This window comes from Dendropsophus ebraccatus, chromosome 7 (genome assembly GCF_027789765.1).
Source record: "Dendropsophus ebraccatus isolate aDenEbr1 chromosome 7, aDenEbr1.pat, whole genome shotgun sequence".
Lineage (NCBI taxonomy): Eukaryota > Metazoa > Chordata > Amphibia > Anura > Hylidae > Dendropsophus > Dendropsophus ebraccatus.
The window spans coordinates 59732095-59745396 of record NC_091460.1 but is presented as its reverse complement, the minus strand read 5'-3'; the positions used below and the strand labels follow the sequence as shown (position 1 = coordinate 59745396).

At 44.1% G+C, this 13302-nt stretch overlaps 1 protein-coding gene across 2 annotated transcripts in view; it reads left to right on the top strand.

Annotated features, from left to right (window-relative positions):
* Positions 1-9251: 9251 nt before the first annotated feature.
* Positions 9252-13302, top strand: part of CORIN (corin, serine peptidase) — a 168024-nt gene continuing 163973 nt past the window's right edge. The window contains exons 1-2 of one of the 2 annotated variants that reach the window (XM_069977586.1): positions 9252-9275; positions 12220-12526. In XM_069977586.1, the coding sequence (XP_069833687.1) occupies positions 12455-12526 (72 nt within the window). In that variant the 5' untranslated portion in view covers positions 9252-9275; positions 12220-12454. The remainder of the gene's footprint in view (positions 9276-12219; positions 12527-13302) is intronic. The other variant, XM_069977585.1, reaches the window with a different exon arrangement.

Here is a 13302-nt window from a genome sequence, read left to right as displayed (position 1 = left end):
TATATATATATATATATATATATATATATATATATATATTAGAAAATGATAATAAATATGTCAGCATGTATTTATAATTCCTTAGATTGGGGAAAAAGATTTTAACTGGCTGTATTATTTCGGTAAGAAATTCATAATTTTTATAAAATTTTTATCAATATATTAATATATTACGTAAAATTTGATAAACTTTTTTCAAACATAAATTTGATGAAATTTAAAATAAATTGAAGTATTGATGGGCCCAAGAGTCATATTTCCTACTCAATAATACTTTCCAATTCATTTTATTTTATTTAATAAACTGCCCTTCTTGATATTTGGATAATTTACCACAGATGTCAAGTTAAGGCTGACCACCAACCAATAAACTCTAATACAGAAGGATCCAGAAATATCAATATCTTTCTATGTTTATGCCTACCTACCTGATAAAACATCTCCAGTCCTAAGATGGAGCCGTCCCAACTCTTATCATCAGCAGTTATTGCTATTTCTAGGAAGTCACAGTATAGCCTGTCCATTCCCAGGGATTGTTTATTGTCCAAGGCTTTCCCTACTGCCCAGGATCCACTCCCTGTACTACTCCCTTGCTTCTTCCTGACAGATGCTCCATCACGCTTTACAGTGTGAACATTCCTTGTCATTTATAGATAGCCATCTGTGAAAAACAATTGCCGCCTTCATACTGACTCGGAATAGCATCTACCTCCAGTATCGCCGCACTGTGCCAAAACATTATTTACTCTGAACTCGCTGTACAGTGGCAATATATATATATATATATATATATATATATATATATATATATATATATATATACATATTGTAGGGCATTGCTGCTGAACAACACACAAATATGTAGTATATTTCCCATGGGATTTAATGTGTTAAATATGTAGGTAAGGAATAGTGGAGACCACTGGTAATTAGAGATGAGCGAACCGGCCGAGGTTCAGGTTCGTATGAACCTGAACTCTCGGCGTCTTATTCCCGCTGTCTGCCCGCTCCGTGGAGCGAGTGGATACAGCCTGAGGACCGCCTGGAAAACTGGGATACAGCCTATGGCTATGACTGTATCCCAGTTTTCCAGGTGGCTGTATCCACCGTCTCCACGGAGCGGACAGACAGTGGGAATCAGAAGCCGAGGGTTCAGGTTCATACGAACCTGAACCTCGGCTGGTTCGCTCATCTCTACTGGTAATATGGAGTTATTAGGATGAGAAGGTAATGTAGAAGGAAACTATATAAATCCCAAAGCAGTGTCACCCTCTGGACTGAATGAACAGCTGAACTTCAGCTGCTACTTATAGTAAAGGGGTTGTGCATTTATTTGGCCTCCACCTGACTTATTCCTGTATTTCATCATGGCATGTGAGTTGCCTTCTCTGCTGTACCTGCCTCTTTTTCCTATCATTTAGATGCCTGTGGTCATTTGCCACTTTACTACTCTCTGTTGAGGCACTTAGCTCTCGAGATATAATGTGAGGGTGAACATGTCTGGCTGGGGGTACTCAACCTACCACATGAAGGCCAGCATTATCCAACAAAGCTGAGCTGCCCCTAGATATTAAGGCTGTCTTCTCAATTTTCTGTTTTTGCTGTTTTTTTTGTTTTGGTTATATAATAAGAGTCTAATTTGTCTTGTGGGCTTTGTTATGGGATTAGCACTGCCAGGGCTGCAGACACACGCCCATGATACATGGTCCATATGCTTGTTGTATATAAAAGACTGAACTCTACGAGATGCCCTTCATCATAATTCATTATGATAAAGTGAGCTCCAGAACAGTTAAAGCTCTACACCATGTCACTTCAGTAGCATACTGCTCTAGCTGCTCGGGATCTCACCGCATCATAATGAATTATAACATGTGCCCGCAGTATAGATGGAACATGATACATGATGGTCAGGTGCATAACCTTCATAGCAGCCCCATGTTACACTCCATGCTGGTAAATGAACAGAATAGCCCAGATTTACTATTCCTATCCCCGCAGTTAAGTGTTGGCTTTTGTGACACTATTTTGTTGCATGTTTAATGTCCAACATTTTTAAAGCCAATTTCAACACTTTACAAGAAAAAAACCAAACAACTCACAAACAGCATTTCTAATCCAATAAAGTGGCGTGTCCACAGAGTTTTTCTCCAAATTCTACAGATTTATTAATGGAACCTTCCCAAGAATGCATGCATTTTCCCCCCATAGATCTTAAAGTGGTAAGAAAAATCAGAAACAGAGGGTTTTGTACAGTAAATTTTTTGTGTAATGACTTGCAATAAAAAAAAGCAACGGGCCAATATTTTCGCTTCTCCTTTTCTTAGGCCTCATTCACACTGCAGTTTTTTTTTTAGCATTTGTAAGACAAAACCTGGAGTGGAACAAACACAGAGAAAATGTATAATAGAAGGATTTGTATGTATTCTGCCTCTTAGACCTGCACATAGGTTTTGCTTACAAATACTTATGTAGTCGCTGCCATGGGAATGTGACCTTTAGGGGTTGTTCAGGAAAATTTCTTAATTGGCCATGCGGCAGGGCTGTGGGGGCATTATGTAGTGTATACTTACCTGTTTCTCTCTGACACAGCTAGACTCTAGGCTTACCGGCCATTTCCTGTGGGATCGGCACATCAGCGGATGTTGTCAAAATGCCAACAGTATCGAAAAGCGGGCAGCCCGGAAACTGGCAGCTGTGGCGGAGGGGGACAGGTAATTATATCACTGTCATGTCCCCTGCAGCCTTGGCAGAATGGCTAATTAAGAAATGATCCCCGATAACCCCTTTAAGTAAAGTGAAGCTCTGGTTTTCCATGCAGCTTAAGGCCATGTTTACACTACGTGAATACCGTAGTAATGACAGCCGTTATAACAACGGACGTGATTTCTACGGTACTTACGTAGTGCTGCCTTCTAAGGAATCACATAGTATACACTCCGTCTGGGATCCCTAGCGGTGCCCCAAGAAACTGACAGGTCAGTTTTCTGCGGCCGTTATTCAATGAATAGCGGTCGCATAAAACGAGTCAGTTCACACAATGGAGCGAGTGGCTCCGGCTGCACGCTCTATTATGTGCAGTGGGGAATTCGGATGCAGGTGCGCACGGATGCACTTGCATCCGAATTTAGCGGCAGTAAAGATCATCCGGCTGGTACTACAGTACCGGCCGGGATGATCTTTTCTGACATCGGACGTTCCGTGACCCGGCCAGGTCACGGAACGGCCTGTGTCATACAGAGTGTGAACATAGAAACAAAATATAAGACAGTGCTCCATAGCATAATTCAGACAGGACTGAAGTGGTGAAAGTAAGCACATAGAACTCTCACCTGAGTAGGTTGGGCTGGTGTAAGGCACAACTCTTACTGATAGCATGTGAATGAACCGCAGCCACTCCCAACTTATCCCCACAGGGATTAAAGACAGTCAGTATCCTCCTCCCCTCCAAGGCGGGTAAAACAGGCGCAGGTCCAAGAGGTAACAGTGATATAAAATATCATAAAATTTATTAAAAGAATTATGCCAGCGACACAACGCGTTTCGAGACTGGTCCGGTCTCTTTATCAAGTGTCTAAGCACTTAGACACTTGATAAAGAGACCGGACCGGTCTCGAAACGCGTTGTGTCGCTGGCATAATTCTTTTAATAAATTTTATAATATTTTATATCACTATTACCTCTTAGACCTGCTCTTGTTTTACCCGCCTTGGAGTGGAGGAGGATACTGAGAGTGTGAACATGGCCTAATAAAGTACATCAACAGCAACTTAGTGAAGCTCCCAGCAATGCTTCACTGTAATGTTTTACTCTTACAAGTTACTTCTGTGAGTGGTGCAGAATTCCAGCTCTGCCTTTCATCAAACTATTTAACAAATTATTTCTACACACTCCATAACTATAATTTGACAGCGTAAATATACATAGTAAAATTAAATCTGCCATTTTATATTCTGAACACTTAAACAAACTCACTCAAGAAACTCAACAAATAGCCCCACTGAGTAACACTATCTCTGTATTACAGTACACAAATATCTAATGTAATATGGACTAAATATACACTTTGATTTGACAGGTAAAGCAGCTCAGGTTCTCAAGGATACTAGTTGGAAAGTTGTAAATCGGACTTGACTTGTAAACCAACCATTTAAGTAGTATTTTCCCCAAGTTAGGAAACCACACCATGAAGTTTTCCATAGGAGCATCCTGTGACCATACACTTTTATGTACTGTTGACTTTTCCCCCCTCTTTCATAAACATTGACTAGTACGCAACAGGTTAAAATTGTTATATGTACAGTGGCTAATCTGTCCGAATCCCCAGCAATGAACAGAACCATATTGCTTCCTGTGGCAGATGCAGAGAATACGGCCATTCATGCTCCTGTTTGCAGGCAGTCAGTCACCAGGTTTAAGACGTGTGAGGATCCTATAGAGTACAAGGGTCAGAGGTGCCATTTCTTACAAGCTTCACAACAAATTGTAGGCTGTTAGAAATAACTGTTTGGCTTTCGCTGCTAATTATTTCCTGTTTTCCCTTCTTCCCCCTCCCTCCTGGATGCTGCTGGGTCATTTATACCTCCAGCTCACATAGGCAGTCATGTTGTTTTAGTCTTAAGCTACTGGAAGTCTCTTGGGTATTTTTAAAGCGATTGGAGAAAGTTATTTCCAGGATATTTTAAATGTCTTTAAGTCATTGATCTACCAGCCAAACATAAAGATCGGTCTAATCGCTGGCTCCCTATGTCACTGAGATCTCCAGGAGGCAATCATTTATATGTCAATTTCACATCAGTAGAAACATAAAAAGTAAAGGATTATCAATGCTACAGAATGTAGATATACTGTACATCCCTGAGCACTCCTGTAATGGCAAGTCCATACCAAGGTACAGCTTTAGGCTCTATTCACACTGGGTTTTTGCATTGTTTGGCTTGCGGAGGTATATACTGGGGATTCCCTGACATGTAGCTATGATGGATGCTGCTTAGTGGCATCTCTTATACATACAGTAGTCTCCCATGATTAAGAACATATATTATGTACAATGGATCCTGCTGTGTGGAATAGTGCAGAGATCTGCATTATTCTATCCAGAAAATAAATAGAAACCCTGGTAGAAAGCAGCTGAACAGAGGCCAAAATGATACGCCCTGGATACAGGGGTCTATTAAAACATTTGCCACAATATTGATTAAAGGGGTTGTCCAGGATTAAAACAATTGATTATTGTTGAGTATTATGAGTATTCCCAGGATAGGCTATCAATAGCTGATCGGCGGGGCGAATAAACTATTGATTGTTTTACCCTGGGCAACTTCAGAATGACTTTTGCAGTATTCAACAAAAGAGTGCAAGTCTTCCAGCAGACTGCAGGCTACTTTCTGAAAATGGATTGTAGGCTGCCGTTCCATTTTGTGCCTGTTTTTGGACTTTTGAGGTCATGTCGGTAAATTTAGCAATAGCCTTGTCAGGACAGGCAAATACGGACAGGACAAGAGACAGTGGGCCCTATACTGAATCCACCCACTGACCCTGCCTGCTTGCCTCAATCGACCCTAGGCGGTCGCGGACAACCACGAAGACGATCCCTACACTACGTAAGTGAAACACTGAACAAGACGGACGAACACGACACAATAAAGAGTAATGAACAAGCCGGGTCAAACCACACGAGCATCGCAGTACAGAATCAGTAATACAAAGGATAGTCACAAGTCAGGCGGAGGTCAGAATAACAAGTCGGTCAGGCAGGAGGAATTAGGACAGGGTTCGCGGGAGTAGACACAGGGGGAGCTGGGACCAGGGATTAACCTAATAGCCAGCTATCTCACACTGGCTTGACCTTTACTTTATACTGGACCAGGAGTCCGGACCAAAGGCTGATTGGTCCGGGCTCCTGAGTCCAGCCACATTGCAGCTGGTGCACTGCAGTGGCCGGGCGACCTGTCACTCAGCCTGAGTGCAAAGCAACTCAGCTGCAAGCCGGCCACGGCCACTGAGGCCACGGCATCCCTGGTTGTCAGGGACGCCGTCGGGTCTCCTTGACGTCATTCGGCTCCGGCGGGCGGAGCGACGGCACGCTCCCGAGCTGGCCGCCGGAGCCGAGCTGGAGACAGACGCCGCTGCACCGAGGCGAGGTAAGTTCCTGACAAGCCTTTTTTTTTTGTTCCGGAAAATTCCTTTAAGTAGCTCTCTATGACAAGTTTAGACATGGAATTGCTATAGATTTCCAGGATACATGTACTAAATTGGGACTCTGTGTATTCAGATCCATAGCATGCTCTTGTGCAGAATTGTTGCAGATTTTAATCCTATGGCAAAATCCACTGGAATTCCTTGTAAAAAATGTGCTCTTACACACGGGGATATTGTCATGGATTTGTTCAAATTCTGCAGTGGAAAATATGATGGAATGGCTTTGTATTTCAAGACGTACTTACTGCAGAAGTCAAAGGTGCAAAGTGTTTAAATGCCCAAAGGTCAAAATTGATCATATTCTATATAATATTAGGCTATGGGATTGCAGTGCACCGTCTCACTATGATTATTATTCTTTGGCCTAACCTGCAGATAGTACATTACATAATGCCACGTCAATATTACCAGTTTCTTTTACAGATTAATAAGGATCCACCTTTACATGACAGACTTCTAGCATCAGCATCGATTGTAACGTAATCCGGGTAATATAGTAATATAATCTGAGTAAAATTATATGTTCAGTCAATGGGTCCCACATCAATCTCACAAATGTGAACATTATTCATAAAATGACAGTGCTACGTGGGAGACATAGGCTGACTACAGGAGGGAGAGATATTCTTAGGGTCATATGAGAAGGATGTAGACATGTGATATTGTACATTACTTCACTTTCCTATAAACAGTATATACAGTGTCTGCATATGCTGCTGCAATCTATCCATTGTAATACAGATGGCCCAGCACTGTTTTAGGTTTCACTATATCTGGCTGCTGGATGTGGATGGTTCTAAATGAGTCCCTGCCCCCAAATGTGTAGTGATTAGAGATGAGCGAACCGGGTTCGGGTTCAAGTCGATCCGAACCCGAACGTTCGGTATTTGATTAGCTGGGGCTGCTGAACTTGGATAAAGCTCTAAGGTTGTCTGGAAAACATGGATATAGTCATTGACTATATCCATGATTTCCACATAATGAGAATGCAGCAACAGACAGCACTTCAAATCAAAGGAGTGTTTTATTTTCACCGGAGTGCGACGTTTCGGCTCAACAATAGCAGCCTTTCTCAAGCAGTGAAAGGCTGCTATTGTTGAGCCGAAACGTCGCACTCCGGTGAAAATAAAACACTCCTTTGATTTGAAGTGCTGTCTGTTGCTGCATTCTCTGGATGAATTCAAACCTGGGTCCGGTTTGGTGAGGCGAGCACTGCATCAAATTCTCTTTTCATTATTCCTGTGCTGCTGCTACATGTACATGATTTCCACATAGCCTTAGGGCTTAATCCAACTTCAGCAGCCCCCGCTAATCAAATGCCGAAAGTTCGGGTTCGGATCGACTCGAGCATGCTCGAGGTTCGCTCATCTCTAATAGTGATGTCATAGTAATACTTACCTGACCCCAGATGTACGCCTGTTTCGTTGATACGTCTGCCTGAACATCTGTATTAAGATAACTGGTAAGTGTGTTAGCACAATCCAGCAAATGTTTAGCTGATATCTGAGACCCTCACTGACCACACGTTGATACCTATTTAAAAGGAGTAGTAGGGCTATTTACTTTTTGCGCTAAATTAGCACACATTACAAAGTTATATACCCCCCCCCCCCCCCCCCACTCCCAGCGCCATCTTGGGCCGATGTCGTCAGATCAGGGGGTCTGGTCTCCTTCTGGTCTGGTCTCCTTCCTCTTCTCTGTCTTCTACAGCAGTGAATGAAAGAGGAAAAGGCTGCTGGCTGGAACACATCACATGGCTTCTAACTTGCTCAGCCCTGATTGGCTAAGCAAGCTGGAAGCCATGTTTAAAGGAGTACTCCAGCAGCCTTTTCTCTCACATTCACTGCCCCGCAACCTGGAAGTGAGGGAGATCCGAGGATGGTGGATAAAGATGATGGGGACGAGGTCGACGGGAGATTCAAATGGCGATAGTCACCGTAAGGATGGTAAGTATATATGCTGTGTGTGTCTGTGTTTTTTTTTTGGAGGTGTGGGGGGGGGGGGGGAGTGGGGGGGCACTGGGGTACTCCTTTAAAATACACACCATCAATGTTAAAATCTGACTGCTGACACTGTTAAATAGCTTTCACACACAGTACCTTTCATATATCAGTCTGTGCCTCCATAACATAGAAAATGCTTTTATTCTCTGACACATGTTAAAGAGGCTTTGCCATAGTCATGAAGTGCTAAGAGCTGTTACATCTCCTTGCTTCCCCCTCCAAAATTGACTCTACTTGGGGTTCAGCTTCCAGCTGTCAATGAAGCAGCTATGGGGGGGGGGGGGGGGGTTCAGTATTTCAGGAGCTTAGGAAAGTCTCTAACACTTTACACCAGCCAATAAACCCATTTTTCTGCATTTGTGAAGCACAGATAGATATATAAAAGGTGATGGTATAAAGTGAAACTGGCTCAGTTGTCCCTAGCAACCAATCAGATTCCACCTTTCATTTCTCACAGACTTTTTGGAAAACGAAAGGTGGAATCTGATTGGTTGCTAGCAGCGGTCGTTCAGACAGCTGCGAGTATGTAGTGACAGTGAACTGCCAGGACCTGACAGACTTGCAGCGAGATTTACGCTGCGAGTCTGTATGTTTGAACTGACCCTTAAAGCCATTGGTGTCTGAATGAGGTTGTTTTGAGTTTTTGCTCCTGATCAGTGGGCGAGTTGCACATCTCCAACAGGCCCCAGCCACCAGCATATAATATACTTTAAATATACATTGTGTTTCACCATCTTTATTATATTTATTACTAATTGCTGTTAGTGAAAAGAAGCTTTCCCTAATCCTGCCCTGATATCTGCTGAAACAAGGACACATGTACAAGAACTAGGATTACTAAGGTCATGCACAGATATAAGCAGGAAAATTTCCATTCAGTAACAGAAAGCAGAGATCTTGAAAATGTTACCAGCTGATTTATGATATAAATATATTTGTATACATGTACTGTGAAGCTTTTTTGCAATAATAGCCTTCCTGCTGTAGCAGAATATGTGCACATGGCATACAGTGCGTAGTTCACTTGTTCACCTAGGGAGAAGACTAGTAGATATTGGAGAACACCAGCATGTGAGTACATGGAGCCACTAGATATTACTGATACATGGCAGCTAAAAAGCTTTATATTTAGATATGGGCCTAGGGTTTTTATAAAATGATTGAAGAAAGTGCCATATAAATCCCACACAGATCTAACCCATTAAATGGACTTAAGAGGTGAGTCTTTCCTCATTTAAGAAGTCAGGACAACATTTTTATTAAAGTTTTGTATTGCCCCCAAAAAGTTATACAAATCACCAATATACACCTATTACAGGAAATGCTTATAAAGTGCTTTTTCCCTGCACTTACTACTGCATCAAGGCTTCACTTCCTGGATAAAATGGTGATGTCACGACCCGACTCCCAGAGCTGTGCGGCTGTGGCTGCTGGAGAGGATGATGGCAGAGGGATGCTTAGTGTCCCTCCAGTGCCGTGTCCAGGGGCGTTGCTAGGGTCCTAAAACATCCGGGGCCCGGGCCCTCTGAGTTTCTCTCCCCCATTTCTCTCCCCCATGCTTTCTCCCCTGTTTCTCTCCCCCATGCTTTCTCCCCTGTTTCTCTCCCCCATGCTTTTCTCCCCTGTTTCTCTCCCCTGTTTCTCTCCCCCATGCTTATCTCCCCTGTTTCTCTCCCCCGTTTTTCTCTCCCCCATGCTTATCTCCCCTGTTTCTCTCCCCCATGCTTTCTCCCCTGTTTCTCTCCCCCATGCTTTCTCCCCTGTTTCTCTCCCTCATGCTTTCTCCCCTGTTTCTCTCCCTCATGCTTTCTCCCCTGTTTCTCTCCCTCATGCTTTCTCCCCTGTTTCTCTCCCTCATGCTTTTCTCCCCTGTTTCTCTCCCCCATGCTTTTCTCCCCTGTTTCTCTCCCCCATGCTTTTCTCCCCTGTTTCTCTCCCCATGGTTATCTCTCCTGTTTCTCTCCCCATGGTTATCTCTCCTGTTTCTCTCCTCCATTACTTTCTCCCGTTTCTCTCCCCCATGCTGTTCTCCCCTGTTTCTCTCCCCCATGCTTTTCTCCCCTGTTTCTCTCCCCCATGCTTTTCTCCCCTCTTTCTCTCCTCCATGCTTTTCTCCCCTGTTTCTCTCCCCCATGCTTTCTCCCGTTTCTCTCCCTCATGCTTTCTCCCCTGTTTCTCTCCCTCATGCTTTCTCCCCTGTTTCTCTCCTCCATGCTTTCTCCCGTTTCTCTCCCTCATGCTTTCTCCCCTGTTTCTCTCCCTCATGCTTTCTCCCCTGTTTCTCTCCTCCATGCTTTTCTCCCCTGTTTCTCTCCCCCATGCTTTTCTCCCTTGTTTCTCTCCCCCATGCTTTCTCCCCTGTTTCTCTCCCCCATGCTTTTCTCCCCTGTTTCTCTCCCCCATGCTTTTCTCCCCTGTTTCTCTCCCCCATGCTTTTCTCCCGTTTCTCTCCCCCATGCTTTCTCCCCTGTTTCTCTCCCCTGTTTCTCCCCCCCATGCTTTCTCCCCTCTTTCTCTCTTCCATGCTTTTCTCCCCTCTTTCTCTCCCCCATGCTTTTCTCCCCTCTTTCTCTCCCCCATGCTGTTCTCTCCCGTTTCTCTCCCCCATGCTTTTCTCCCGTTTCTCTCCCCCATGCTTTTCTCCCCTGTTTCTCTCCCCATGGTTATCTCTCCTGTTTCTCTCCCCATGGTTATCTCTCCTGTTTCTCTCCTCCATTACTTTCTCCCCTGTTTCTCTCCCCCATGCTTTTCTCCCCTGTTTCTCTCCCCCATGCTTTTCTCCCCTGTTTCTCTCCTCCATGCTTTCCCCCCCTGATTCTCTCCTCCATGCTTTCTCCCCTGTTTCTCTCCCCCATGCTTTTCTCCCCTCTTTCTCTCCCCCATGCTTTCTCCCCTGTTTCTCTCCTCCATGCTTTCTCCCCTGTTTCTCTCCCCCATGCTTTTCTCCCGTTTCTCTCCCCCATGCTTTTCTCCCCTCTTTCTCTCCCCCATGCTTTTCTCCCCTGTTTCTCTCCCCCATGCTTTCTCCCCTCTTTCTCTCCCCCATGCTTTTCTCCCGTTTCTCTCCCCCCTTGCTTCTTTCCCCCTGTGCTTCTCGCCCGTTTCTCTCCCCCCCGTGCCTGCTCACCTCCTTCTAGATCGCGGCTGCTGCTGTCCGCCTCACCTACCGTAGCGGCCGGAGGTGCTCCTACAACTCAATCAGCTCAGAGCGGGAGCGTGGGGCCGCTGCGGTGGGCCGTGGCGCACGCGTTAATTGGATGCGTGCACCACGGCCCACCACAGCGGCCCCACACTCCCGGTTTCCGCTGATTGGATGGAGGAGCGTGTCCGGGCGCTGCGGGCGGCCAGTAGGTAAGGAGGACAGCAGCAGCTGCAATCTGCGAGCCAGATGCGGCCATCAAAAGAGCCGCATCTGGCTCGCAAGAGCGGGGCAGAAGAGATCCGGGGCAGCAGGCATTTTATTCGGGGCATGAGCCCCGAATAAAACTGCCTAGCGACGCCACTGGCCGTGTCCCTTAGTGTCTCCCTGCCATCATCCTCCCCAGCAGCCAAAGCCCGCACAGCTAGATAGATAGATAATATCACAGGGAAGAAAGGGGATAGATGAATGAATGTATATAAAGGACGATGGGGGTGGGAAGGAAGGAAGGAAGGGTGATAGATAAGAAAGAAAAGTAATAAATTAAAGTAAATTATGAAGAAAGAACGAAGAAGGAGGAAGTGGAAGGCAGAAATTTGATAGACATAAACAATATAAAAAGAAAGTAAGAGAAGGAGAGAAAGAGAAAGAAAGGAAGATGTAAACTTGGATATGAGAAAGATCACATATAGTTATACAGATTAATGTATACAATGTGTAAATACACAATGCAATTTGAATGTTATCACTATGGTTTGTAGATCCTTGTGTTGATGCTATACTTTGCTCTTTAGAATATATATATATATTATATATAGTCTATGATGATATTGTGACCATTGTTTCTCCACTGATGAAGCTGCCTCCTTCCTGCAGAGACTAGGAGGTGTTACCCTGTCAGTGTGTGACAGCCAGCAGCTGAGGAAGCCCCGGCACATGAAGAGTGCCCCCTGACTTGTTGCTCCATCATCAGAGGCGTGTCGTGGGCTGACAAGATGCTGGGACCCTTCATCCTCAGCACGTGGAGGGAGAGTGGTGCAGTGATCCCTGAGTGGGGAGGAGAAGGTGGAGATTCAGCAGGGAAAGTGTGGGGATGTGAGCTGCACTCAGCATGCTGTCCATGCAACAGTTTACCAGCCTGCCAGCAGAGGAGAGCTACAGACCAGTCATCTGCACCAGCAGGGTAAGGGCAGACTACTTCTACACTCCTAGCACTGGCCATTATATGCATGTTATTACTAGGATCTTGTATATTCAGCAGAATACATGTGTCACCTTGTCTGTCTTTGCCATAGACACACTTTATAGCAGGAGACAGACAGGTTTGAACACTTTCTAGCTACAAAAGCGTCCATTCTCATAAATCTGATGTAATGTGTATGCCTTTATTATATATTTTGCATGCAGTGTACATTATAAAGCTCTGACATCAATCTAATGGAGTTACAGATGAGCTTACAGTCTATTCCTTGGTATAGGAGACACTTGGCTGAGTTACTTTAGTTCAGCTTCACTTGAACAGATACAGATATTCTAGAAGTCATTGTGTGATTCATTGCAAGATTGATATACAAGTATACTGATCTATTCACAATGTAGAGGACTGCAGAGAAAACTACTAAGTTATTATTTGCAAAGTGACACAAATCTTTTTTCTCCATGTCAGACATTGCCAGTTGTTGTTTGGTGATTAAACTACTTTGGGAAATAAGATTACTGAATATACAGTTACTTGCTGTATTATGGAATTGAGAAGAACTACTAGTGGAAGATGACAACTGGGAATAATATTACTACTAATCACAGGGAACTAATAGACTGATGATAGTGTTTCTATCTATCTATCTATCTATCTATCTATCTATCTATCTATCTATCTATCTATCAATCATCTATCTATCTATCTATCTATCTATCTATATCTAATCTGTCTATTATCTATCTATCTATCTATCTATC